General features: G+C 43.3%; 2 protein-coding genes across 4 annotated transcripts in view; one reads left to right on the forward strand and one right to left on the reverse strand.

Annotated features, from left to right (window-relative positions):
• The window catches only part of LOC112267216 (neurofibromin-like), a 116482-nt gene that overhangs the window by 37104 nt on the left and 51737 nt on the right, over positions 1–27641 (forward strand). Inside the window, exons 29-35 of one of the 3 annotated variants that reach the window (XM_042297532.1) lie at positions 5945–6007; positions 9418–9576; positions 9746–9843; positions 10213–10359; positions 10465–10611; positions 10731–10841; positions 13073–14353. In XM_042297532.1, the coding sequence (XP_042153466.1) occupies positions 5945–6007; positions 9418–9576; positions 9746–9843; positions 10213–10359; positions 10465–10611; positions 10731–10841; positions 13073–13226 (879 nt within the window). In that variant the 3' untranslated portion in view covers positions 13227–14353. Of the gene's footprint in view, positions 1–5944; positions 6008–9417; positions 9577–9745; positions 9844–10212; positions 10360–10464; positions 10612–10730; positions 10842–13072; positions 14354–27641 lie in introns of those variants that run through there. The other 2 variants (XM_042297530.1, XM_042297531.1) reach the window with 2 other exon arrangements.
• LOC112267214 (cell surface glycoprotein 1) lies at positions 19577–24352 on the reverse strand. Its single transcript, XM_024445431.2, has 2 exons — positions 23596–24352; positions 19577–23071 (listed from the first exon to the last, which is right to left on the reverse strand). The coding sequence occupies exon 2, from the start codon at positions 23026–23028 to the stop codon at positions 21604–21606; it is 1425 nt and encodes a 474-aa protein (XP_024301199.1). The 5' UTR covers positions 23029–23071; positions 23596–24352; the 3' UTR covers positions 19577–21603.

Genomic DNA, 27641 nt, shown 5'->3' on the forward strand with positions numbered 1-27641 from the left:
ATAATTTCTAAAATAAAATGTTTATTCTTTCAGTGAAATATGAAACCGTTCCATATTTTATTAAACGGGTGGCATCCATAAGTCTAAATATTCCTGTTACATTGCACAACCTCAATGTTATGTCATAATTACGTAAAATTCTGGCAAATAAGCTTCCAACGAGCCAGGCAGCCCAAACTGTTGCATATACCCTGACTCCGCGTGCAATGAACGCAAGAGAGGTGACACAATTTCCTTAGTTTAATATTGCCTGCTAACATGAATTTCTTTTAACTAAATATGCAGGTTTAAAAAACATGTACTTCTGTGTATTGATTTTAAGAAAGGCGTGGATGTTTATGGTTAAGTACATTCGTGCAACGATTATGCTTTTTTTCCGCAAATGCGCTTTTGTTAAATCATCTCCCGTTTGGCGAAGTTGGCTGTCTTTGTTAGGAAGAAATAGTAATCACAGTTCGCAACGAGCCAGGCGGCCCAAACTGCTGCATATACCCTGATTCTGTTGCACAGAACGCAAGAGAAGTGACGCAATTTCAATGAATTCAATGAAATGATTATGATTCAATGAAAAATTAACAGGCACCGCATCGATTATATGCAACGCAGGACAAGCTAGATAAACTAGTAATATCATCAACCATGTGTAGTTAACCAGTGATTATGTTAAGATTGATTGTTTTTTTATAAGATGCGTTTAATGCTAGCACCTTACCTTGGCTCCTTGCTGCACTCGCATAACAGGTTGTCAGCCTGCCACGCAGTCTCCTCGTGGAGTGCAATGTATTCGGCCATGATCGGGGTCCAAAAATGCCGATTACCGATTGTTATGAAACCTTGAAATCGTCCCTAGTGACTAGTGATACATTTATTCCATCCAATTTTTTATTATTAATGTGGCTATAGATTTGAGTCAGTATGTTGGCAGCAGCCACTCAATGTTAGTGATGGCTGTTTAACAGTCTGATGGCCTTGAGATAGAAGCTGTTTTTCAGTCTCTCGGTCCCAGCTTTGATGCACCTGTACTGACCTCGCCTTCTGGATGATAGCGGGGTAAACAGGCAGTGGCTCGGGTGGTTGTTGTCCTTGATGATCTTTTTGGCCTTCCTGTGACATCGGGTGGTGTAGGTGTCCTGGAGGGCAGGTAGTTTGCCCCTCGGTGATGCGTGTGCAAACCTCACTACCCTCTGGAGAGCCTTAAGGTTGTGGACGGAGCAGTTGCCTACCAGGCGGTGATACATTCTGACAGGATGCTCTCGATTGTGCATTTGTAAAAGTTTGAGGGTTTCAGGTGACCAGCCAAGTTTCCTCAGCCTCCCGAGGTTGAAAAGGCGCTGCTGCGCCTTCTTCACCACGCTGTCTGTGTGGGTGGACCGTTTCAGTTTGTCAGTGATGTGTACTCTGAGGAACTTCCAGCGATAGTCGTTTAGCTCAGTTACCTTCGCTTTCTTGGGAACAGGAACAATGATGGCCCTCTTGAAGCATGTGGTAACAGCAGACTGGGATAAGGATTGATTGAATATGTCCGTAAACACACCAGCCAGCTGGTCTGCGCATGCTCTGAGGATGCAGCTAGGGATGCTGTCTGGGCCGGCAGTCTTGAGAGGGTTAACACGTTTAAAATGTTTTGCTCACGTTGGCTGCAGTGAAGGAGAGCCCGAAGTCTAGCATGCTATCGACTGTACCCTTATGTATTAATTTGGGTTGGGGCCGATTGTGGCTAAAAACACTATCTATTGGAATCTTTAACAAGTGGAAAGGGGAACAAGTATTATTAGTTTTTCACAAGTGTAGCAGGCTGTGAATTCTGCGAACAACGTTTCTAGGATGGGCTATTAGCTGAACAATACACCATTCAACCTTTACTAAAGAATTGTCTAATAGCCGAGCTAGGTGTGAACCCCCCCCAACTTGAGCTGTTGTATATATTGGTCATGGCTCCCGAGTGGCGCAGGGGTCTAAGGCACTACATCTCAGTGCAAGAGGCATTACTACAGTCCCTGGTTCGAATACAGGCTGTATCTCATCCGACCGTGATTGGGAGTGGCATAGGGCGGCGCACAATTGTCCCAGCGTCATCCGGGTTTGGCCAGGGTAGGCCATCATTGTAAATAAGAATTTGTTCTTAACTGACTTGCCTAGTTAAATAAAGGTTAAATCAATTTTTAAAAACTGTCGGCAACTGCAGCGCAATCAATAGGAGGTGAACTGTGGCTGGTGCTGAAAATATAGCTAACTTGTTATGCAAGTGTTGCACACCAACAGCTGGAGAAAACCTACACCAGCTGAGCAATTCATTTCAATAATAATCTTTTTAATTTGACTTTACAAATAACAAGAGGGCTTAATTTGATTTTTTTCTGAGCCTAGACCTATATAAAATATCTGGCTGAGGTAGGCTATGATGCTTAACAGCCTAATAGAAGTAGGATTGTAAACAAGATGCTGTGTTTTTATTTACAGTAGTGATGGGCAACTGGAGGCAAGTGTACTGTAGCAGGTTTATCCCATTATGCAAATGTTTCCTATTAGCAGGACAATAGACTTTTTATAACCCGACTAGTGTTGTGAAAATCCCTCAACTTGCAATGTATCCGATGCTTGATTACTCTAAAGTGTTACGTTTCTAACTCAAAACAGCAGTACAGTATTTCTTCAACATCTTTATGCTTTCGTTAATAAAATAACGAGATAAAAGACATTCAAATGCTGTTTATTTAAACTACATTTTAGTCGCACTTCCACCCAGCTCCATGACTACAGGTAAAATCTTGCTGAGATTATCAATATATTTGTTGTATCGTCTTTTTCTAGCCAAAACATCTTGATGGCCTTGACCAGTTCATCTTTGCTTGTCGGCTTGGCAGAGTTACGGATTCATTTGTTCAGTTGATGCCAAACAAGTTAGATCGGGTTTAAATCAGGAGACCTACATGTAGAGATTAAAGTAATATTTTAGATATACTGAAGGCCTACCGAAGGTGATGTAGGTCTTTTTATTGATTTATTTTTATTTAACCTTTTATTTTACTACATCAAGGTCTACTTACTCTGGTGGCATCTTGACCCAGTTTATGCCCTCATTTGCAATGTAAACCCGGGCGGCAGTGTGTTTTGGGTCATTGTCTGCATTTGGAGAAGAAAAAAAGCTTAACGGCCAACATTAGGTACAATAATAGAAATATACATGTAAATAGGCCTAAATGTAACAAAATATTGCTATAATCCTACCTTAAAAGAAATGTGGTCCCTGAAACACCTCTCTGACAGGGTCCAGCACATCTCTTGATTATTTCTTCCGTGATACCTGAAAAAGGAGGCGAGAGTGAATTATTGTTGTACACCTAACAGTCTGTGGTGTGTAGGCTACAATATTTTATGTACCTTTTTGCTTGTAAATAGCCAAACTCAAAAATCAAATATGGGCCTGGTCCTTGGCTAGAAATTGCCCCCCACACACACACACACACACACACACACACACACACACACACATGGCGTTTGAGCGGATGCTTGGGACTCGGCTTGCTTGATCTTTTTTTCTGTAACAATTTTGAGCAAATTTCTCAAGGGCCATGGTTGATTTGTCTGTGAAGATGTCATTTAATATCTCGCCAACTTTGATCCATGCCTAGACCTGCAGGGCGCAAAGTTCTTTGTTTGTCAGACGAATCATTGGGTCTAAACTACAGACCATTATGGCTATTATTCAGATTACAGTCGCTCACTGTAATTGTTTTGAAAACGAAATCTGCAAAATTGTTTTTTTTATATATATAGATATATCTATATCTCCTTCACACTGTGGATGTCTATTTCAGCACCGTTTCGCGCTGCTCTGAGACGAGCATGGAAAATGAAAATATTCAATTATATTCTTAAGATATAAGTGTTGACTGAAATATAAGCAAGTGATGTCTGCTAAATAATCAAGTTATGTTTCTCCAGAAATAAATAATTCTAAATAACAAACTTTTTTTATTTACGAATTGCCTTTTTCTCACTCACTCTTGGTTAAATGAAAACGAAATCTCCAAAATATCGTTACTTTTTAATTTACTATTATAGAAATCCCTTAGGAACTGTGAGAATATCTGAGGGGCTTTTATATAATTCTAAATGAATTATAATCGCTTTGTTTAAAAAGTAACGATATTTGGGAGATTTGGTTTTCATTTAACCAGAAGTGAGCGAGAAAAAGGCAATTCTTGAACATGGGGTGAGACATTCTCACTACTTTGTAAATAAAGCTGCCAATAATTGCATTTAGAGGATTGGAGGATTCTAAATTAATATCTAAAGGGCATTTTCCGTTTATCTGAGAATATCTAATGGAAAATTCCCCTTAGATATTAATTTAGAATCCTCCAATCCTCTAAATGTAAATGTTGGCAGAGAATCATTTCATTGAAAAAAATATTTGTCGACGTACTGTTGGCGTACCATAGGTGAAATGAGTCTCACTAGTGTTGAGTAATGTGCTGTTAAAAATGGTGTAGGTCTTTATTTATGGAAAAAGCATATTGAAGTTAGAGGCAATAGGATTTAAAGCAGTAAGATTTTTGAAGCAATAAGATTTCAGTATCGTTTTGCGCTGTTCTGAGACAAGCATGTGGACCAATGAGATTTTTGTTTTCAAAACTAGGCAAGCCAGTTAAGAACAAATTCTTATTTTGGGATTCTTTAGCTAAATAGCCCAGTACTGTACTGCCGACAGACTCGTTGTACAGCGCCATATTTTCCATTCCATCCTAACGGAAACCCAGATAGTTTCCGGAAACCCACCATAATATTAATCAAATGAATTAAGCAAGTACCATTCAAAAGTTTGGAAATACCTACCCATTTCAGGATTTTTCTTTTTTTAAACTATTTTCTACATTGTAGAATAATAGTGAAGACATCACAACTATGAAATAACACATATGGAGTCAGTTAAGAACAAATTCTTATTAACAAGGACAGCGTACTTCTTCCTCCCTGTCTCCCGCATGCCCACAGTCTCGTTTTTCTCGGAATAGAAACACCATAATATTAATCAAATGTATTAATCAATCCCATGTACTATGTTATTACAAAAGGTTTTAAATTCTCTAGTAGTGCCAATATGGGAGACAATCAAATGCTTCTCAAAGATGCCCTCTGGTGGTCAAAATAGCACTAACGTGCATTAATGTAAAATATGGCTGACAATTAATTAACGTGCCATAGAATGCTGCAGCAGCCCGCAAGTATGATGCAACTTTTAAAGGAGGAACCACTGTACTCTGCCCTCTCCTACATGTTCTCTCTTCATGTACTGTGACAGAACAGAATAAGGGCTGTACCTTCAATGGTGGTAGTTTGAAAAGGGGGAACATATGCAGTTGAATTACCTGGCTACAGCAACATCAAGACACCACAAAGCAGCTAGTGTGTTCCTGCTCACAGTCACCCAACCTCTTACTTACATACACACACACACACACACACACACAGACTTCCGTCTCTATTAAGCCTAACTTTTCCATGAAAGAACACCTCTGTATGGACACACGCTACCACAGCCTATTTCCTGCTGTTTTCATCTGCATGTCTGATGAGCCGACACCGCTGCCCTACTGCTCTCTGATTCCACAAAGACGGAATTTCTCCCTACACTGACTTAAAGTAACACATCAGCTGTTTTGATATCTCAATGAGATGAACACAGGGTGCTTTGGAACCACTAATGTTATTTTGTGGCACACAAAACCGAAATCTCACAGAAAGTGAAGTTTATACATATCGTTCTCCATTTGCTCGATACTACTACCATAGTGCTAAAATCTGCCTGTAAAAAAACCTGCACAGACACATGCTATGCTGTTCAATAGTAGGGCTGTGCCGGCAGATGCTCTTGTAGCGTGTGTGTGTGTGTGTGTGTGGCCGGTGCTGTGACCTGTTTGTGCTCATCTCTGTTCTGTAGGCTACTTGCCACTCTCTACTGACTAAAGCCACAGTTAAAGACAGAAAGGAAAACAAAAAAGCAGTAAGTTCAGAGAACTTTTTCCTCAGCCACTTTATTTTCAAAAGCAAAAATAAGTTTTTGTTGCATTTTTAAAAATTTGATTTATTTTTATGGTTTGATTTAGTGCTTAATTTGTTCATCTTGAAACGGTTTTCACATTCAAGTCTGTGTTCAGCCTTCTCTTAAAATCCTTGTACTAATACAGGTGCCAACTTAGTTGCTTCCATTTCCAATTAACCATGCCAAGAAACCAGTGCATTCCGTTACAGCAGGGGTGTCAAACTTTATCCATGGCGGGCCTAGTGTCTGCGGCTTTTAGTTTTTTCCTTTCAATTAGGACCTAAACAACAAGGTGAGGGGAGTTGTTTACTAATCAGTTTTTAATGGTCGATCAAGTACAAGGGAGGATCGTAAACCCGCAGACATTCGGCCCTCGGTGGAGTGAGTTTCAAGCCAGCATTCTCTTTTCTTTCTCCCCTTTCCTTGATTTCTTTTTCTTTCCTTTCTCTTTCTTTCATCAATGTAGTGCAAAAAAATGAAAAACAAGTTTAAACATTATGAGCTATAGGTACTATAGGTACTACTATATATATATATATATATATTGACCCTGTTTTCGCCCCAATTTCGTGGTATTGGTAGTTAGTCTTGTCTCATCGCTGAAACTCCCGAACGGACTCAGGAGAGGCGAAGGTCTCAAGCCGTGCGTCCTCTGAAACCCAACCAAGCCGCACTGCTTCTTGACACAATACCCGCTTAACCTGGAAGCCAGCCACACCAATGTGTCAGAGGAAACACGGTATACCTGGCGTCAGCGTGCATGCGCCCTGCCCGCCATAAGAGTCGCTAAAGCGTGATGGGACAAGGACATCCCTGCCGGCCCTAACTCGGACGATGCTGGGCCAATTGTGCGCCGCCCCATGGGTCTCCCAGTAGGCTGTGACAGCCAAGACTCGAACCAGGATCTCTAATGGCACAGCTAGCACTGCGATGCAGCCCTATTTGGCGTTAAATACTTTGTGATTAGGGTCGCAGCACATCTGCAAGCACAGCACCAAAGACTGGGCAAATATTATTTCTCTCTTTTATTTTAATGTGTTAAAGTGCTGTATACAGCATCCTGTGTATAAAAGTTGTCAATAGGCCTAAGTTCCCAAATTTAAGAGGATTCTTGTGGTATTTGCAGAAATCCATTCAGGTGTATTTTGTGGCTTTTGGAAATGCGCGCTAATGATCCAAAGTTGCGCTATTGCTACTGTTTGAAAACGCAGTCCAGTTCCAAGTTAATGATGAGGCAAATGGCTTAGCTCTGATTTGGTTATGGCGCACTGATCTGCCTAGACGCCAGTCCTGGACAAGACCGATATACATTTGGTTTTATTTACTGCAGTGTCTATTAATTGTTCAAAGGCACGGCCACTTTCCCGCTCAATATTGCTATAGAATTTTCCCAAACGCCTTACTATACGTCATTCCTTAACATTCTATGAATTTATGAAACCATGAAAATGACCATATCTAAGTGCTCCTGGGTGTGTAAATGAACAGATATGAGTAAGATTTGATGTTGCTAAAACACTGTCAGTTACACTAAAAGCAAGCTCTTGTCCTCTGCTGCTGGCATTTTAGTTTGTTTTTCAAAGCTTTAATTAAAATGTTCTTGTCATAGTTACGGAAATCCAGAGAGAAGGACGTGAATAAAAATAATAATCACAACGAGATTACAACTTATCTATCTCATGATCACTACATAACAAAAGTTGTTGTAACCCCTTTTCTTAGGTTACAGCCTTACACACAATAACCCATGACAAAGCAAAAACAGGTTTCTAGAAAATTTTGGAAATATCACAAATACATAAGTATTTAGACCGTTTACTTTGTTGTAGCACCTTTGGCAGCGATTACAGCCTTGAGTCTTCTTGGGTATGACGCTACAAGCTTGGCACACCTGTATTTGGTGAGTTTCTCCTATTCTTCTCTGCAGATCCTCTCAAGCTCTGTCAGGTTGGATGTGCAGTGATGCTACACAGCAATTTTCAGGTGTCTCCAGAGACGTTTGATTGGGTTCAAGTCTGTGCTTTGGCTGGGCCCCTCAAGGACATTCAGAGACTTGTATTGAAGCCACTCCTTCGTTGTCTTGGCTGTGTGCTTAGGGTCATTATCCTTTTGGAAGGTGAACCTTCACCCCAGTCTGAGGTCCTGATCAGATTTTCATCAAGGACCTCTGTACTTTGCTCCGTTCATCTTTCCATCGATCCTGACTAGTCTCCCAGTCCCTGCCACTGAAAAACATCCCCACAGAATAATGCTGCCTCCACTCTTCACCGTAGGGATGGTGCCAGGTTTCCTCCAGATGTGAGACTTGGCATTCAGGCCAAATGGGTCAATCATGGTTTCATCAGACCAGAGAATCTTGTTTCTCATGGTCTGAGAGTCCTTTAGGTGCCTTTTGGAAAATTCCAAGCTACTGTCATGTACCTTTTACTGAGGAGTGGCTTCCATCTGGCCACTCTACCATGAAGGCCTGATTGGTGGAGTGCTGCAGAGATGGTTGTCCTTCTGGAAGGTTCTCCCATCTCCACAGAGGAACTCTGGAGCTCTGTCAGTGATCATCAGGTTCTTGGTCACCTCTTTTCCCCCAATTGCTCAGTTTTGCTGGGCGGCCAGCTTTAGGAAGAGTCTTGGTGGTTCCAAATTTCTTCCATTTAAGAATGATGGAGTCCACTGTGTTCTTGGAGACCTCCAATGCAGCAAAAATGTTTTTGTACCCTTCTCCAGATCTGTGCCTCGACACAATCCTGTCTCTGAGCTCTATGGACAATTCCTTTGACCTCATGGCCTGGTTTTTGCTCTGACATGCACTGTCAACTGTGGGACCTTATATAGACTGGTGTGTGCCTTTCTAAATCATGTCCAATCAATTGAATTTACCACAGGTGGACTCCCAAGTTGTAGAAACATCTCAAGGATGATTAATGGAAACAGGATGCACCTGAGCTCAATTTCGAGTCTCATAGCAAAGGGTCTGAATACTTATGTAAATAATATTTTTTAAATATATATATTCGCTTTGTCATTCAGGGGGATTGTGTGTAAGTTGAGGAACATTTGTAATTTAATCCATTTTAGAATAAGGCTGTACCAAAATATGGAAAAAGTCAAGGGGTCTGAATACTTTCTGAATGCACTGTCTGTCTTCTCTGGACTTCTGTACTTAGCTCTCTCCATCAACACCTCCCTCCCTCCCTCCCTTGCTTTTTTCTTTCTCTCTCGTTCTGTGGTTGGCTTTGAGAAGGGTGGTGTGAGATCTTCTCAGTCAAGTTGTACAAGCATCTAACTTTTCTTATTTTGTCTTCTCCCCACTCTGTTCCCACCCCTCCTGCTCTCCTCCCTCCCCATTGTTCTCCGTCACCCTCCTCTTCCACTAGGTGGTGAGCCAGCGTTTCCCCCAGGACAGTATAGGGGCGGTGGGCAGTGCCATGTTCCTGCGCTTCATCAACCCTGCCATCGTGTCGCCCTACGAGGCAGGCATCCTGGATGAGAAGCCCCCACCCAGGATAGAGAGAGGACTAAAGCTCATGTCCAAGGTATGGGTTGGGAGCTTCCATCTTACTAAAATAAGCACCTCGTGAAAACGACAGTAGTGGCTTTGACCCGAAAGAGTTTGATAAAGTAATTGTAAAAAATACATTTTATTTATGACCTTTTATTTGAGTTAATTTGCGCTCTGTTTTGTGTTTTTGTCTCTGTCTTCAGATCCTCCAGAGCATTGCCAACCATGTGTTGTTTACCAAAGAGGAGCACATGAGGCCTTTTAACGACTTTGTGAAAAGCAACTTTGATGCAGCCAGGCGGTAAGCTAGGTTGAAGATGACAAAAAACTCTTTGCTACAATGGGACCAGCTATGCTACTTTGCATCGGTGCTGGTCCCAGATTTGTGACGACATCTTAACCTGTATATTTTCTGACATGGACGGTAAGTCAGAAGAATTTTAATACCAGCAAAGCTTTTGACAAAAAAGCCTCACGTTGAAAGCGGATAATAGCACACACTGCTCTCTCAGTATTTTGAAAAGCAGGAACTGATCCGAGTCCCGACTTTGTTATGAAGCTGAGAAATACATACCTAGACTCGTTTTCTAAAATGTTAAAGATTTTTGTAATCGATTTCCAGTTCTGTAGTTGACCATTCGCTGTGTGAGCCATCTGTATTGTCCTGTAGGTTCTTCTTGGACATAGCATCTGACTCTCCTCCAAGTGACTCAGTCAACCACAGCCTGTCCTTCATCAGTGATGGCAACGTTCTGGCCCTCCACAGGCTGCTGTGGAACAACCAGGAGAGGATCGGACAGTACCTCTCTAGCAACAGGTCAGTAACATGATGAGCCACCAGTCATCATGTTATTATGTGCACTACCAGTATAGCCCTCTTTGTCTGACAGCGGTCTCTCTCTCCCCTCTTTCCATTCCATAGGGACCACAAGGCAGTGGGCAGGCGGCCGTTTGACAAGATGGCCACCCTCCTGGCCTATCTGGGGCCACCCGAGCACAAACCTGTGGCCGAAACACACTGGTCCAGCCTCAACCTCACCAGCTCCAAGTTTGAAGAGTTTATGACCAGGTAACTGTTCACCTACTGTAGAGTTAGTGTGTAAAATGTTCAGACACTCCGGATGCTAGCAGTTAGTGAGTGTAGTTGATTCAGAAGCATTCTATTGTCCGTTTGTCCCTGATTTCCAGGCACCAGGTCCATGAAAAAGATGAGTTCAAAGCCCTGAAGACCCTCAACGTCTTCTACCAGGCTGGCACCTCCAAGAATGGCAACCCACTCTTCTACTACATTGCTCGCAGGTAAGACCAATCCAAGGAGTGTATGTTGGCGTCTACATATATTATTGTTATTATAAACCAGCTTGATAAACAAACTTTATCAACACAATATCAGGGAAGCGTCCTTTTGAAGTTGATACTCATCTAGATTGGGCCTTCCGTTGGTAGGGAGAGGGATTGTGTCCTCCTAAATTTTTACCACGGCTGACTTCCAAGCTGTAAGGGAGAAGACCCAGGAAGGTCCATTCACTCATTACAGCAGGCTTTATGGGGCTATATATCATAGCCTCTTAGTTCCAACTCAGCTGAAGAGGAGGGCTACCCTATGCCTCCTCCCCAGGCTGCTGCCCACTGTTCTGGGGGAGTCAGGATGTCTGGTGAACCAGATTTAGAGCTACCCTTTACCTCTGTCTTTGTGTGTGGTAGGGAGTATAGTGGGGGGAAGTCTGCACCTTACAATAGTGGAAAGACGGTCACTTTCTGACCAAATGGTCAATGATGTGTGAGGATTTCAATGCCCAGAGGAGAATAGTTTGGTTTCATTTTGTTTTAACTTTCAGTTATTTTTAGGAGCTTATTAAGAGTCAAGGTGTTTGTGTGCATGCATGTTAGGGTTTTAAGTACTTCTAGACATCCCCCTAACCAAGCTGATGCCAAGGTGTAAAGATTAGGTATCTCACATCATACTCTGACTCATCCAAACCACAAGTACAATAAATGCATTCTAAATGTTCTGTTTCTGTGTTTATATCATAGAAAGCATAAAACGCAGCAGCTTTTGTCAACAGAACACACAAGCAGTATAGACTACATGGAGTAGAGCATTCATGTTTCCACGCCGATAGTATTATTAGTCATGTATGTGTATACATTTGCCCTAGATATTATTTGTATGTGCGTTTGAAAGATATAGTCATACAGCACAACTACACTCACAAATTGTTGGAAGATGAGAGAGAATACACAATTATATTCATTTTTTTTAGGCAGTAACAGTCGAACGTTCTTGAAAATTAAAACAAAACTCCCTTTAACATTCTGGGTCAAATGTACATAGGGTTAGCCCTCTCAAATCCATCAAGACTTTGCTCTAGTCTCTTTAGGAGGCTTTGAAGGCAGTCACTGTGACTAAAAGGTTCAAGGCGACAGCAGAACACACAATATGTGTGTGTAGACTGTGGCCTCTGCTCCGCGTGCTTCCTGTGTTGGGCTTCTTGGTGGCAGAGTGCGGACGCCCCGTTGTGCTTGTGCGTGTGGAGAGGCCATGCGAGCGGGTGGAGGTGAACACGAACAGTGTCTGATCCCCCGAGCCGTTGGCCACCCCCCTGTCTCCATGCATCCCAGGCTCCAACAACGCAGACTTAGTCAGGTACCCAGAAGTGGCGACTGCAGCCCTAGCCGGTGGGAGGCCTCCATGACCCAGCTCTCTGGCATCCGCCCCCAGCGGAGGCTCTGTGTAGGATGCAAAGTGCCACTCCCCTCCTGGAGTTGCCAGATGGGCTTGCCCACAGGTTGGCCTAGTGTAGCAGGGGCAGCCCAACACGGTAGCGCGGGTATGATCGGCCCAGAGCAAGAGCCTTGTGATGTTCTCCTCCTCCTCACAAGCCCAAGGGTTTTCTCCAAGCGTCAACAACTCGAGCCCCTCCAACCGGTCAAACACCCCCTCCGGCACCCAGGAGAAGCGATTAGCGTGCAGGTAGAACCTCTTCAGCCTGGGCAGCCGGTCCAACGACCCCAGGAGGATCTGAACCAGGTAGTTGTGGGACAAATCCACCATCTCCAGATTATGAGGCATGTTGGTGGGCACCGTCCAGAACCGGTTGTGACTCAGGTTGAGGGCGTGTAGGCTGGGCAGGGTGTTGTTGATGAAGACCACCCTCTCCAGCTCGTTGGCTGACAGGTCCAGAACCCGCAGGTTCCAGTGGTAGGCCGTGTCGTTCTTGTCCAGGGCTCGGAGCTGGTTGCCGGCGGCCCGGATGTCCCACAGGGCCCTGGGCAGGCCGGAGGGGAAGCGACCCAGGAGATTATAGGACAGGTCCAGGGTACGCAGGTGGGCGTAGTGGCTGAGCTGGCCCTCCAGACCACGAAGGCTGTCGGGAAAGAGGGGGAGGTCAGATGTTAGAATCACAACTATTTGACACAACAGGAGATAAATAAAAGATGCCTGTGGAATTGTTAGTTTAAATCAAACCACATAAGTTGTCTTCCTACCTGTTTTGTGAGAGGTTGAGGAAGCGAATGTTGTGCTGCAGGCCTGGGGGCAGCTGTGAGAGGTGCCGTGAGGAGCAGTCCACCACACGGTGGCCCCGGCTGCAGGAGCACACGGCGGGGCAGATGGACAGGACCAGCCCGCCCAGCACCCCCGACAGGAGCAGCAGGAGGAGGCAGGCTAGCGGGGTGCGGTAGAGCATTATGAAGGCTCTGAGAGAGGGAGAGACCCAGTGAGAGGAGACACTGGACTGTACCCAAGGACATAGATCTGCAACACTTCTTTGCTCCCACAATTTATATCGACTCACAAATGGAAGGGCATAGTTTTGATCCTGTATGCTGCCCTACCAACCAAAAAGGTAACTTCTCATAGTGTGGAACTGAGAAAAATAGCTTTTATTTACCTTGGTTTCACAGTAACTTTATGCAGTTACTGCTAACATGCCCCCCATTTTCTCCAAAACACAATAGAGGCAGGATACTTGTCCACATGATTAAGCATGTATTTAATGTAGGAAAAATTATTAACAAATTTTCGACCAAATTAGCAATTACTTCCTTTTTGCTTGGTAGGGCAGTATGGATCTTCGTCAAAACCATCACTCATTCACACACATCTGCAGAATAATAATACTAACAGTTAAATTAGCTACCAACATCATTCGCATTTAAATATTGATTAGCAATAGCTCACTTAAATCCAATCCTTGCTAGCTTTTCCAAGCTGCAATTACCAGGAGCTTAAAGGGATATATCGGGATTTTGGCGTTGAGGCCCTTTATCTACTTCCCTGGAGTCTAGGGCTTACATAATTTAGTCGATTGTATGGTCGATAGGCTGTTGGTCGACCAAGGTTTTTTTTTAGTCGAGCAGTGGCAAATATATTTTATATTATGGCACACATATTTAAAAAAATAAATAATAATAATAATAATAATAATGAATGCCCACGAGACAACTATCTGATTCACGCCTGTCTCAGTGGACCAATCCATTGTGGAGGCCTGTCTCAGTGGACCAATCCATTGTGGAGGCCTGTCTCAGTGGACTAATCCATTGTGGAGGCCTGTCTCAGTGGACCAATCCATTGTGGAGGCCTGTCTCAGTGGACCAATCCATTGTGGAGGCCTGTCTCAGTGGACCAATCCATTGTGGAGGCCTGTCTCAGTGGACCAATCCATGCTGAGGACATGGGGATGGCACACCAGTATCACCAGTAGTACATTTACCGTTAATTTTGCATCTACAATGTTTGTTTGGATACAATCATTTCTGTTAATGCATTCAATATATTACTATTAAAGTCTTACCGTTGCATTGTAGGATTGGACATGTTGATTGCAGAGCGCACAGCCTAGGCTACAAGTTTGTGTTTATTTCATTTATGAGTTGTCAATTTATTCATTGTCTTTTGTTTGGAGTGCTTCTGTCAATGTTGAGTAAGGACATGCATAGAAGTATGCCTAGGCTACCTGGCCTGAACGCAGATGTATGTAGGTTAAGTGTGCCCGTTTTGGAGATCTGATACTATTTCTGATTGTCTTAACTCACCAACACTGTGTAGCTTCTCAAAGTCATTTTTTCTTCACCTCAAACAGCAAGTAAACAAAGTCTGTTTTTACATCCCATTGAGAATGACAATAGTTCCTCAATGTAGCCTATTTGAAACATCTTTCCAGCTCTCTCTCTTCCTATAACCACTCGCGTGAAAGGGCAAAGAAATGTCATGCTCTATCCGGTGGAAACATCATAAAATAGGCCTACCTGATTGCTTCTTATCCGTTGCACAAATACAACAGGCTATTAATAGTTGATACAATGTTTCAAGTTCCTTGCAAACAGGCCATGCATAGCCAATGTGATTTATAGGATATTTATTTTCTACCTGCAGGCTTCAAAGTGATGTCTTTTATGTAGGTTATTTTTACATATTGGCAATGGCAATAGAAGTTACTTTTAGATTTGTATCATTTTCATTTAGATAGTATTTTGATTAACCACATGACAATGATTTTGAGATGACGACTTTATTATAAATGAAATGAAACTGTTCCATGAAAATGTGCATGTGAAAACTGGCACGCAGATCAGTAGAAATGGTAAGGTAACTTAGCACTTCAAATGGAAAAGTTTGCCGACCACTGGTGTAGCCTGGCAACTGATGGAGCATAACCCCAGAATCTGCTAAGGCCAGCAGCAGTGGCAGGAGGGTCGGGAACAGGTTTTTGTTGTCCGGTTAGGCTCTATTGATCTCTGGCTCCCTCTTGTAATTTGTGCCTTCATTTTAAATCGCAGTGCTTAAAGCATCAGACAAGCTCAGTAGCCTACATATAGTTTAATTTATTCAAACATAGCGTGTGTCTATATACGGAAAAATACACGTTTTAAAATTACGTCCAATCGATTGGTCGACCAAGTTTTTTTTTTTTGTCGGGGACAGCCCTACTAAAGTCAATTGAACTAGTGGATACCATTTTTATGTCTCTGTGTCCAGTATGAAGGAAGTTAGAGGTAGTTTTGAGAGCCAATGCTGTCTAGCAATAGCGTGAAGACTGGAGGTCTATGGGTATCTGCCAGCATGCTAGTTTTCAAACATAGATTGCTAGAGAACGGTAGTTGGTGGAGTTTTAGCTACATTATCACCCTTATTCATAACCTGCCTAGTTTCCCCCCAGTGGAATCTCTGTAGAATTGATTCAATACCTTGTCTGGAGCTGCTGCTGTTTTGAGATAGCCTTTGATGCATAGCAACAGCCTCCCAGATGGGAGAGAGGCAGTATTAAACACCTGGACACAGTAGTAAAACACTCCACACTAGTTCTGCTGCCCACAGAACAATCCAGCCTGTTAGAAAGTCATGACTGGGAACCAGCTGGGTAGATTGGACCTTACTTAAACCAGAGCCCTCTCCCTTCCCATACCCCTCTCCTCCCTATCGTTCCCATTCACATCATTAACACCCCTCTGACATTTATAACAGTATATCATTGTATCGCCAGGCTATATGCTAACCGTCCTCGTTGAGGGTCAGACTGATATATCTAATAGCTTTGATGCAGTTTACAAGGGCCCCAGTCAGTCTGTGTGCCGTTAAGGTTGATGCCTTGCCAGCGGGTAGGAGCTCGGAAATACTGCAGTAAGAGCCGGCTGAATTCATTTAGGGCGGTGCACACACACACACTCTTGATCTCATACGCACGCACACAAACAGTTGTGTTGTGTCCTGTCACCTCTGGCACAAATGACTGGTTATTTGGGGACTGTGTGTGTGTGTGTGTTAAGAAGAGCTTGCCAAACACATGTCGCAGGTTAATAGCATTACATAATAAGCTGAGCTCTCTCTAGAAACTTGTTCAGGTGATGGCATACTGCAAGTTAGTCTGAGGTTGCATTTAACCTGTATAACAATAGTTGCAATAGTAACATACCAAATTGAGAGAGAGAAGCATATAGTAAGTCTCTAATGAGAAGCAGTAGACTGACATCGACAAATCACCCTGCTGCAGTCCACTGAGCTAATGTGGTACAGAATCAAATACATCACTGCTCTGTGAAGCACTGTGTCCTGTCATGTGTGCATGTCTTAGCATGTACACCTGTCTCTCCTAGCGTTTTTCTCTCCATGCCATTAGTCACTCACCTTATCCTCTCCATTGCTTCAGTCCGTCATCTCGCTCTTTTCTTCCTCCTTCCCTCAGCCAGCCCTCTCACTCGCTCCCCCCTGTTTTTTTCCTGAGCAGCGGAGTGGAGAGAGTGATTGTCAAGTCAAAACTTGGGGGTGTTAGTTGTCAATATTCTTGCATCCTTTCTATTTCTACTCTGTTTTTGCTCTGGCTCTCTTTTGGGTTCTTTTTTAATTTCTTTCAATATCTTCCTCACTTGTACACTTGCTTTCTATTTTCTCCCTTGCTTTTCTTCCTTCTCTGGTGAAGGTGGACCTCTCTCTCTCTCTCTCTCTCTCTCTCTCTCTCTCTCTCTCTCTCTCTCTCTCTCTCTCTCTCTCTCTCTCTCTCTCTCTCTCTCTCTCTCTCTCTCTCGTGCTGTGTTGGCACTGGTCAGTGGTGGGCAGGCTCTCTCGTTCTGTCTCAATCCCCTCTTCTTGGTTATGGCGTCCTCCTGGCATGCCAGAGCAGGGTGCCCTCGATAGCGCCAGTCAGTCTCCACCGCTCCTCTGCAGGCTCTTGATGCAGCACTGTGCTCAAGGAAAGAGCAGTCTGAAAGGGAGAGAGAGGAGGAAGAACAAGTGAGGGAGGGGGAGAGGAATGGAGGATTGCAGCACAGTGCCGGCCCCCTCTGCTGCTAATGAGGCGAGGGGAAAGGAGGATTGCAGCACAGTGCCGGCCCCTCTGCTGCTAATGAGGCAGGGAGGGGAGAGGAATGGAGGATTGCAGCACAGTGCCGGCCCCCTCTGCTGCTAATGAGGCAGGGAGGGGGAGAGGAATGGAGGATTGCAGCACAGTGCCGGCCTCCTCTGCTGCTAATGAGGCGTAAGTATTCAGACCTTTTACTCAGTACTTTGTTGAAGCACCTTTGGCAGAAATTACAGCCTCGTCTTCTTGGGTATGACGCTACAAGCTTGGCACACCTGTATTTGGGAAGTTTCTCCCATTCTTTTAAGCTCTGTCTGGTTGGATAGGGATTGTCGCTGCACAGATATTTTCAGGTCTCTCCAGAGACTCTTTGATCGGGTTCAAGTCCGGGCTCTGGCTGGGCCACTCAAGGACATTCAGAGACTTGTCCTGAAGCCACTCGTGCATTGTCTTGGCTGTGTGCTTGTTGTCCTATTTTAGAATAAGGCTGTAACTTAACTGTGGAAAAAGTGAAAGGGGCCGAATGCTTTCCGAATGCCCTGTATCTAACATCACATCTGGCACCTGCAACGACTGGCTGCCTCCACCGCCCTCCGCAGCAAATTAGCACTGTTTTTGTATTAATGGTACAGTTGTCTCATCCTAGTTTTTAGTGGGTGTGTGTGCTGTGATTTGATTACTTCATTTTGAGTGGAGTGATTTGGGGGTGCCACTGGAGATTTAGATTCTAATTATGTTTTTAAATCAGCACTTCATGAAGTCACTTCTGTTCCCACATGCCTTTCCCTGTTTGGGTCTGTCTGTCTGTGTCATTCTTTAATAGTTTGGCAGATTGTGTCTGGCCAATGAAACAGTCCTCTGTAGTAGGTTTGGGGCTTCCTCTCGTGGAAATATACACGAAGCATAACATCATGCTTATTGTTCCAGGCATTCCGTACTTAGCACCACAGAACTGCTCTGTTCTGTAACTAGCCGTAAGCAAGCAGTGAATATTTCATTCTTCACTTCTGCCGAAGCAGGCCACCCTGCTACTGCTGGCAATATCAGTCAGCGACAAGCCAGCATGAATTGCTGGCAGCAATCACCATTCACAATTCTCCAGAAAAAATGTCAGCAAATGAAACTCAGTAAGAAATACCCTCCATAGTGCAGTGCATGGTGCTAGCATGGTAACACCAGACCAATCCAAAGTGTGAAACTGCATAGCTACTCCAATCTGCTGTGTTTGTTCCGGGTGTTCAACCAATAAGCTGTGAGATTCTGTGATGTCAAACTAATGTGGGTGATTCATCTCAGATTATTAGATGGGATCATTGAAAATGACTATCTGATTTCTGTAAATTTGTCATGTTGAAAGCTTTGTTAATAAGTTGAAGCATCAAGAGAATTGCATACACGAACCACAAGTGTTTGTACGAGGGAAAATATGTTTTCACAGAAGGTTTCCCACCTTGCAATCTACTTGTGTGAAAACCAACGGTAGTCACAGCACATGCAATTGTTTTAGAATGATGAGCACAGAAAATATGTATAGTCATACTAAAAGTCATACTCTTACAATAGCTTGTCATGATAGTAGAACGAATTGACCTGTGTTGAGATGAACATGGCATGGATTCTGTTTGTTGCAAATTGAACCGACTGTGTTGAGATGAACATGGCATCTGTTTGTGTTGGAGATTAAGATTGACCCCCGACAGGCCTGATATGACAGACTGAGTTGGTGGTTTGAAATCTACATCAGACTTAGAACTGCAGATGTGTAAAGAGTTAGAATGAAACAGGACTGAAATTATTCTCAAGTTTAGCTACTTCTCGTGCTGCTTCCTCTCTACTTCTCTTGTGTTTCTTTAATGTCTGTGGCAGTATCAACACAGGGAGTTCTACAATCATTTTTCAATAGAAACATATCCCTTTTAGTACTCAGCTGGAGAATATGCCTGGAAGAAGTTGTGAATTTGAGTAGTGGGGGGGGGCGGTGGTGAGAGGGAATGGATTTATGATAGCTGTATCTTCCAGGCAACGCTCTTTTATAGGGAGGGATGAAGCAGGTGCCGTGGCTGGCATCTGAGCGGCAGGGGCGGGTGGAGTGGGGGATTGGCTTGTGGTGGAGGCAGATGATGCTCTTTCCTCAATCACCACCCAGCAGGATGAATTATAGCCTGGCGTTTACTATTGAGCCTGTAGTCTGCCTCACTGTATGAGGCTAATGTAGTACACAAATTCACACCAGTATTTACCATAATTGGATTTACTGCATAAATACGTGATTGATGAACAAACGAGCATTTAACATCTAATTTGTTGACAAGTATGTGTAGGTGATTGGGTGTGGTGGTTGCTTTCCGTCTCCCATCTTGTTTCTGTGGTTTCTCTTCAGATGAGTGTCAAAGGAATTTAATAATTCCTATATGTGTTCATTAACCAATTCAATTATAATCACTCTTTCTGGTTCTAAGAATTTGTAAGATCCTTATTTGCATAAAATAGACAGAGACCAGTCTATCAAAATTAGCCAATAGCATTTATTCTCGAGAGCGCGCTGCCCTGAGAACCATGTACAACAGCTTATATTTCACATATGATGTCATAGGTTTTAAAATGTCTTTCCTCCTCTCGACCAAGACAAAGCAGGTTCAAAAGTTCATTACAACTCTCTAGCGCACATACAGGACACACAATATATCTGGATTAACTCCTGAAGTCTCACCATAATTTATTACCACTTTAGCAGACAGTTCCAGATACGGAAAACCGCCACAGAGTGATCGCCACAGAGTTATAGTTGAGTCGATTCAAACATTGGTTAATGACACTCTTGGCTTACTTAAGACACACGAACACATTCCTTCCTACACAATGGTTATCATTTCCAATTACCCCTTATCCATGCTACATAACCTCTTTCTTAGGAACTAACATTATTTAATCAGATATTGTAAAACAGGGTAGAGTTTAATTATAGTTATATTTAAATGTAGATATTGTTTAGTCATTATTCATAAAATTCCTAATAATGAGACATTGACGCATTTTTTGTGGGTCTGACATTTCCCTCTTTCTGTCTATCTTTACTGTTAGTGTACTGCACAGCTCTGAAGTACACTGGGAGCAACTGCAACACTGCAGTAAGGCACTGACTAACAGTGTTGGGCCAGCCCCACTGAGAGACTAACTCCCTGCTCACTCTTTCTCACATTCATTCTTTCTATTGTTCCTCAGTTTAATTATATAATTCACCCATTTGTTTCATTTATTTTTAGTACTTCTTTCACCGTGAATGTTTCAGCCTGGGTAGATTGTTTTCATTGACTTGACTTATGCTCTGAGAATGTTCACTTGCCACACACACACACACACACACACACACACACACACACACACACACACACAAAATATTACAATTACATTACTTCAGCAGTGCATCCTTCTCTGAATTATCTCACCACTGGGTATGATGCTGATGTTTAGGCCTTTACATCCTGTGTGATTCTCTCCAAAAAGTACACTGGAGAAAAGCAATTATTGTAGCATGAAATAATTATCACTGCTACAGATTGGTCAGGCGGAATTCAAATGGATCTGAAAAGTATCCACATCTTGAATCAAAACATTTGGGAAAGCTTTCTGAGTGTACGTTTGGTTGCCTTCATACCAAAGAAAGATCATAGGGAAAAAAGCTGATTATTGTGGCCAATGTTAGTTATCCTGTTGAATAGGGAGAGGGTTAGCTTGGTTTTCACAATCAAACTATGGCTATAAGCCTAGTTGAAGATCCATTTCATCAATGTTTCATCAGATAGAGGTATAGATAGAGGAAGCAAAACACTGATAAGCATCAGTTTAGTTTCTTGGTTAAAGTGGTTTCCTTTGTTGGGTGGTGGGGGAGGAGATTGGGTTTCCTGTGTGTTGCTATCTGTCACTGCTTGGAGATGGGTAAAGGCGGGTCCGGGGGGATGGGGAAATATGTGCTCTCTGGTGGAGGGGGGCTGGCCTGGTCTGAGGGGGGACGCAGGTGAACACCCAACAGTGGTGGAGGAGCAGATTCTGGGATATCTGGTGGCGTATGAGAGGAAGAGCGATTGGGAGCATTGTCTGACCCCAGATCAACATCCTGCAAGGAGGAAGGAGGCTGATGGTCATGGGTGGGTGCTGTGGCAGTGGTCTCTGAAGACGTCGGTGGCGGAGGAGATGAGGAGTTGTCTGGAAGTTGTACCTCCTCAGTATTTTCTTTGTTCAACGCAGCAGTCCCGTTGCACGGTTTAACAATCTGAAACAGTCTCTCTTCCGAATGTACTTCCTGACGGAATCTCACCCATCTGGAATTCCTGGTTAGTATCCTGGATCAGAGAGAACCTCTTGGAGAGTTGCTGAGACAGGAAGCCAGAGAAGGAGATTCCATTGGAGCCCCTCAGATGGACATCACCACTATCGTCATAATCCTGTTGAGACTGGACTCTACCGTCCAGAAACGGAGAGGGGCCTGCCCAGGCTGTATTCTTCAGCTGGATCCTCTGTTGTCTTTGCTTCCTCACGAAGATGACCCCGAAACCCACCAGCATCATGAACAGCGTCCCACCAATCAGTACAGCCACCGCTGAGCCATGGTTCCCCGTATTTTTTCGCTCGTCTTTGTTTGCAGTTTTTGTCGGAGGCTTTGGTTTCTTTTTTGCCGTGGTGGTGGCAGTGGCAACTTCTTTTTTAGTGGGGACCATTGGTGTGGATTGACCCTTGCTGCTGGTAACGTCAACACTAGAAGTAACAGAGGCTTCAGTGGTGGCAAGGGTCTTGGCAGGCTTGGTCGACGTCCATGGAGTGGAGACGTGGGTTGAAGATTTGGTCATGGCTGTAGTTGGAGGTAGGGTGGTGGGGGAAGTGGCAGCACTAGGCAGCTCAGATGGGCCTGTTGGACCTCTTTCAGTGGGGTGTGAAGGGGTTGATCTCCTGCTTGTGACTGGGGCCTGGGAGGCGGTCCTGGATAGTTGAGCCTCTCCACCTGTGTTCAAAGTATATTCCGCTCTAGTCGGTGTCACTCCAAATTCAACAACAGTTGGCGTGGGTCGGTTCCTGCCTGTGGAGTCATTGGACTGCGAAATTGGAGAATTGGACGGAATAGGCCCCGTTTGGATCTCTGTTGGTTGATTTGGTGTCGGTGAGTTTGTTTGAGTGGACAACTCAGAAGGTCTAGGTGATGCTGTTGGACTAACTTCGTCCTTGCCGGAGGGTGTAACTTGCCTTACCAGAGGTTGATTCCACATAGCGGGCGAAGTTTCCCGGGCTCCATCTGCTGTGATCTCCACCGTAGACTTGTTTTTATATCTGGTTGTTTGGCGGTCCTGAGGTGACTGGGAGTTCCTCTTTGTGCTCATACGCAAAGGCTGCATTGAAGGCCGATCGTGGCTGAGAATGTTTCTGGTCGACACCTGGTCTGAAGTCTGTGGTTCACTTTTCACTGTGAGCTTCAACTCAACTGAAGATGCTACAGTGCTATGTTGTCCTTCATCCGGTGCGTTGTTGAGGGGCTCTTGAGCCATTTCTAAGAGTGAAACTTTATTGTCCGAAGTTGCAGTAACTTCACTGCTTCTGAAGTTGGTAGAGTGGAGGTTAGGTTGAAGTGTCACTGTGCCATTCAGTCCCCGTGGCAGCATCCACAGAAACGACACAATAACAAGACGCTTTCCCTCCATTGCTGTTTCCTGTTAACATCTGAATTCTGCTGTGTCCTGATGACTGATGGATGAAAAGAAGAAAAGTAACTATTATTACTGTATCTACAAACGCGCTGTACCATGAGGAAACAAGCAACATTTTAGCATAAAGGGCTGTGTGGTAAAATGTGATCGCCACTTTTGGCATTTCCTTCCTCAACTACAATTCAAAGTAGGCATACAATATTTAGAGTAAATTTGATCTGTTAATACGATCAGAATGTTTAATGGAGGAATCAAACAATATTTTCTGTTTTTGTCCCATTTCTAAGAATGAATGGCTTATAATGTTTCACATCAGGATGTCTTTGTCCAATCGGCATTGATTAGCTTACATTAGTGATAGTGTTTGTATAATGTGCTTTTTTCTCTCCTACTTACCATTTAAACCTCCCACATCCCACAAACAACTCTGTATTTAAAAGGCTTTTGTTCACAACTGCTTGCACATTCTCTGGCATATTTCACATAACCTCATTAGAGCCACAGATCCTGCAATAACCCATTCATATTTACATCACCCACCCTAAACTTGGTTGTACTCACCTGAGCCTACACAAGATGTAACCCTCGAATCCTGGCCGGCCTTAACCTGCTCCAAGTTCACAAAAATCAGAAACCCTGTATGAGTTGGTGTGTCTCAGTTGGGAGAGGTCCCCATAGTTTGGTGTACATGAAGCCCAGAAGGCAACCGCTGTAGAAGGCTGCGAGGCCACAGCCTGGTAGAATACAGAACCTTCGCTTGCCTCACTTGACAGGAAGTGAGAGCTATGAGACTGAGGTCTGATGACAAATGACACCCTGTTTGTTTTAACAGAGCAAAGTCTGCAGTGATGGAAGAAGAGTGGTTTGTGATTTGAGCACTTGATGTTTCAATACAAAGATGTACATATTTCATTTTAATATGCACTCTGGGAAAGTTGTCTTTGTCATATAGTTTGTTACAGACAGTACTGAATGCTGTGCTCTTGGGAAGTTTCTGTTAAATAAATAGCTGCCTATCACTCCTGTAGAGATGGCGTGAAAGTAGTTGGCCGCCTTGCTGCTGAATCCTGTTACATGGGAAGTGTTTCAGTTGTCGCTATCACTCATTCTGTTCAATTATACAGTCGTTTGTTTTCTGTATTTGTGCTTTTGGTTTAAAACTGTCAGCAGAAATAAGATGCGGTTAAAAAAAGATTCAAACACAGCAAGGTCTAGGGCGTAGTGTCAAAGACAAGCGGTGGTTGTTTCAGTGTTTTCAGTTGAATTTCAGTTTTCAGTTGAATTGTTGAACATAGACTGTGGTCACCACTACAGCATTGTTCTCCTTCCTTTCACACGCCAACAATATCAAGCCCACATTTCTCTTTTCATGTACACTACCACTCAAAAGTTTGGAGTCCTTGTTTTTTTTTTTTAAGAAAAGCTATATTTTTGTCCATTTAAAGTAAAATCAAATTGTTCAGAAATATAGTGTAGACATTGTTCATGTTGTTATTGACTATTGTAGCTGGAAACACATTTTTTATGGAATATCTACATAGGCGTACAGAGTTCCATTATCAGTAACCATCACTCCTGTGTTCCAATTGAGCGTTGTGTTAGCTAATCCAAGTTTATAATTTTAAAAGGCTAATTGATCATTAGAAAACCCTTTTGCAATTATGTCAAATGTTTTTCTGATTAAAGAAGCAATAAAACTGGCCTTTAGACTAGTTGAGTATCTGGAGCATCAGCATTTGTAGGTTCGATTACAGGCTCAAAATGGCCAGAAACAAAGAACTTTCTTCTGAAACTCTTCAGTCTGTTCTTGTTCTGAGAAATGAAGGCTATTCCATGCAAGAAATTGCCAAGAAACTGAAGATCTCGCACAACGCTGTGTACTACTCCCTTCGTAGAATACCGCAAACTGGCACTAACCAGAATATAAAGAGGAGTGGGAGGCCCCGGTGCACAACAGAGCTAGAGGAAAAGTACTTTAGAGTGTCTAGTTTGAGAAACAAGCACCTCACTAAAGTCCTCAACTGGCAGCTTCATTAAATAGTCCCCGCAAAACAGCAGTCTCAACGTCAACAGTGAAGAGGTGACTCCTGGATGCTGGCCTTCGAGGCAGAGTTGCAAAGAAAAAGCCATTTCTCAGACTGGCCAATAAAAAGCTAAGATTAAGATGGTCAAAAGAACACAGACACTGGACGGAGTAACTCTGTCTCGAAGGCCATCATCCAGGAGTCCCCATAGGGCGGCGCACAATTGGCCCAGCATCGTCCGGGTTTGGCCGGGGTAGACTGTCATTGTTAATAAGAATTTGTTCTTGTTTGACTTGCCTAGTTAAATAAAGGCTACACACACACACACACCACACTCACCAAAAAGTTATTTTGTTGGCATTCACATAGGTCCCCATTACCAGTGAAACATAAACAAAACCTATTTCTTTCACTTACTTGCAGTGCTGTTTCGTTGTTCATTTGTTAAGTTGTTTCCTTCTCTACCAGGATTTCATCATACAGTTTAAGTCGGAACTTTACATACACCTTAGCCAAATACATTTCAACTCAGTTTTTCACAATTCCTGACATTTAGTCCTAGTAAAATTTCCCTGTTTTAGGTCAGTTAGGATCACCACTTTATTTTAAGAATGTGAAATGTCAGAATAATATTAGTGTGATTTATTTCAGCTTTTATTTATTTCATCACATTCCCAGTGGGTCAGAAGTTTACATGCACTCAATTAGTATTTGGTAGCATTGCCTTGAAATTGTTTAACTTGGGTCAAAGGTTTCAGACAGCCTTCCACAAGCTTCCCACAATAACCAATAAGTTGGGTAAGTTTTGGCCCATTCCTCCTGACAGAGCTGGTGTAACTGGGTCAGGTTTGTAGGCCTCCTTTGTTCGCACACGCATTTTCAGTTCTGCCCGCAAATTTTCTATGGGATTGAGGTCAGGGCTTTGTGATGGCCATTCCAATACCTTGACTTTGTTGTCCTTAAGCCATTTTGCCACAACTTTGGAAGTATGCTTGGGGTCATTGTCCATTTGGAAGACCCCTTTGCGACCAAGCTATAACTTCCTGACTGATGTCTTGAGATGTTGCTTCAATATATCCACCTAATTTTCCATCCTCATGATGCCATCTATTTTGTGAAGTGCACCAGTTCCTCCTGCAGCAAAGCACCCCCACAACATGATGCTGCCACCCCCGTGCTTACCGGTTGGGATGGTGTTCATAACAACGGTCATTATGGCCAACAGTCATATTTTTGATTCATCAGACCAGAGGACATTTCTCCAAAAAGTACGATCTTTGTCCCCATGTGCAGTTGCATACCATAGTCTGTCTTTTTTATGGCGGTTTTGGAGCAGTGGCTTCTTCCTTGCTGAGCGGCCTTTCAGGTTATGTCGATATCGGACTCGTTTTACTGTGGATATAGATACTTTTGTGCCTGTTTCCTCCAGCATCTTCACAAGGTCCTTTGCTGTTGTTCTGGGATTGATTTGCACTTTTCGCACCAAAGTACGTTCATCTCTAGGAGACAGAACGTGTCTCCTTCCTGAGCGGTATGACGGCTGCGTGGTCCCATGGTGTTTATCTTGCATACTGTTGTTTGTACAGATGAACGTGGTACCTTCAGGCGTTTGGAAATTGCTCCCAAGGATGAACCAGACATGTGGAAGTCTGCAATTGTTTTTCTGAGGTCTTGACTGATTTCTTTTGATTTTTCCATGATGTCAAGCAAAGAGGCACTGAGTTTGAAGATAGGCCTTGAAATACATCCACAGGTACACCTCCAATTGATCCAATTGACTCAAATGATGTCAATTAGCCTATCATAAGCTTCTAAAGCCATGACATCAATTTTCCAAGCTTTTTAAAGGCACAGTCAACTTAGTGTATGTAAACTTCTGACCCACTGGAATTGTGATACAGTGAAATAATCTGTTTAACTGTTTTTGGAAATGACTTGTCATGCAGAAAGTAGATGTCCTAACTGACTTGCCAAAACTATAGTTTGTTAACAATAAATTTGTGGAGTGGTTGAAAAATGAGTTTTAATGACTCCAACCTAAGTGTATGTAAACTTCTGACTTCAACTGTATGTATATGTCAAGCAGTGAAGTTTAAGCTCTGTCTGTCCGTGGCTTCTTCCTCGGTGCGCACTGTCACGGTGTCTGTTTCCAGCTGTGTATGTAACATCACACGTAAACCGTGTTTCTTGTCTGCATCGAAGTATCGGTCCTTGTACATAGCGTGGTGGCAACACAGTAAAGAGAGAGCCACCAAATCGCTTGTTCACAGCCTGTCGGCAGTTTTGTTGAGCAGGTGTTTCAATGCCATGACAGAGGGTATTACGTCTGCTACAGGCGCAGTTGATGAGCTTATTTCTCGAGTCAGTTGTTTGAATGGAGCTAGCTAGTGTGCTTATGTTTCAAAGATGTTATCATAGGCCATTTAAATGGCAGCAGCTGTATGACAACCAGCATATTCCTGAGCATGCAATACGACTGTCCTCAGTACGAAATCCTCGATGACCCACTCTGCTGTCAGACTTAGCATGCTCATAGGGCTGATATCACTGGTCCACATGTCAGTCGTGAAGCTAATAGCAGTG

The sequence above is a fragment of the Oncorhynchus tshawytscha genome, linkage group LG14 (assembly GCF_018296145.1).
Source record: "Oncorhynchus tshawytscha isolate Ot180627B linkage group LG14, Otsh_v2.0, whole genome shotgun sequence".
In the NCBI taxonomy this organism is placed as follows: domain Eukaryota; kingdom Metazoa; phylum Chordata; class Actinopteri; order Salmoniformes; family Salmonidae; genus Oncorhynchus; species Oncorhynchus tshawytscha.

Coding starts and splice junctions, on each gene's coding strand:
- LOC112267214 (XM_024445431.2), bottom strand. CDS start 23,028: ATGGAGGGAAAGCGTCTTGTTATTGTGTCGTTTCTGTGGATGCTGCCA.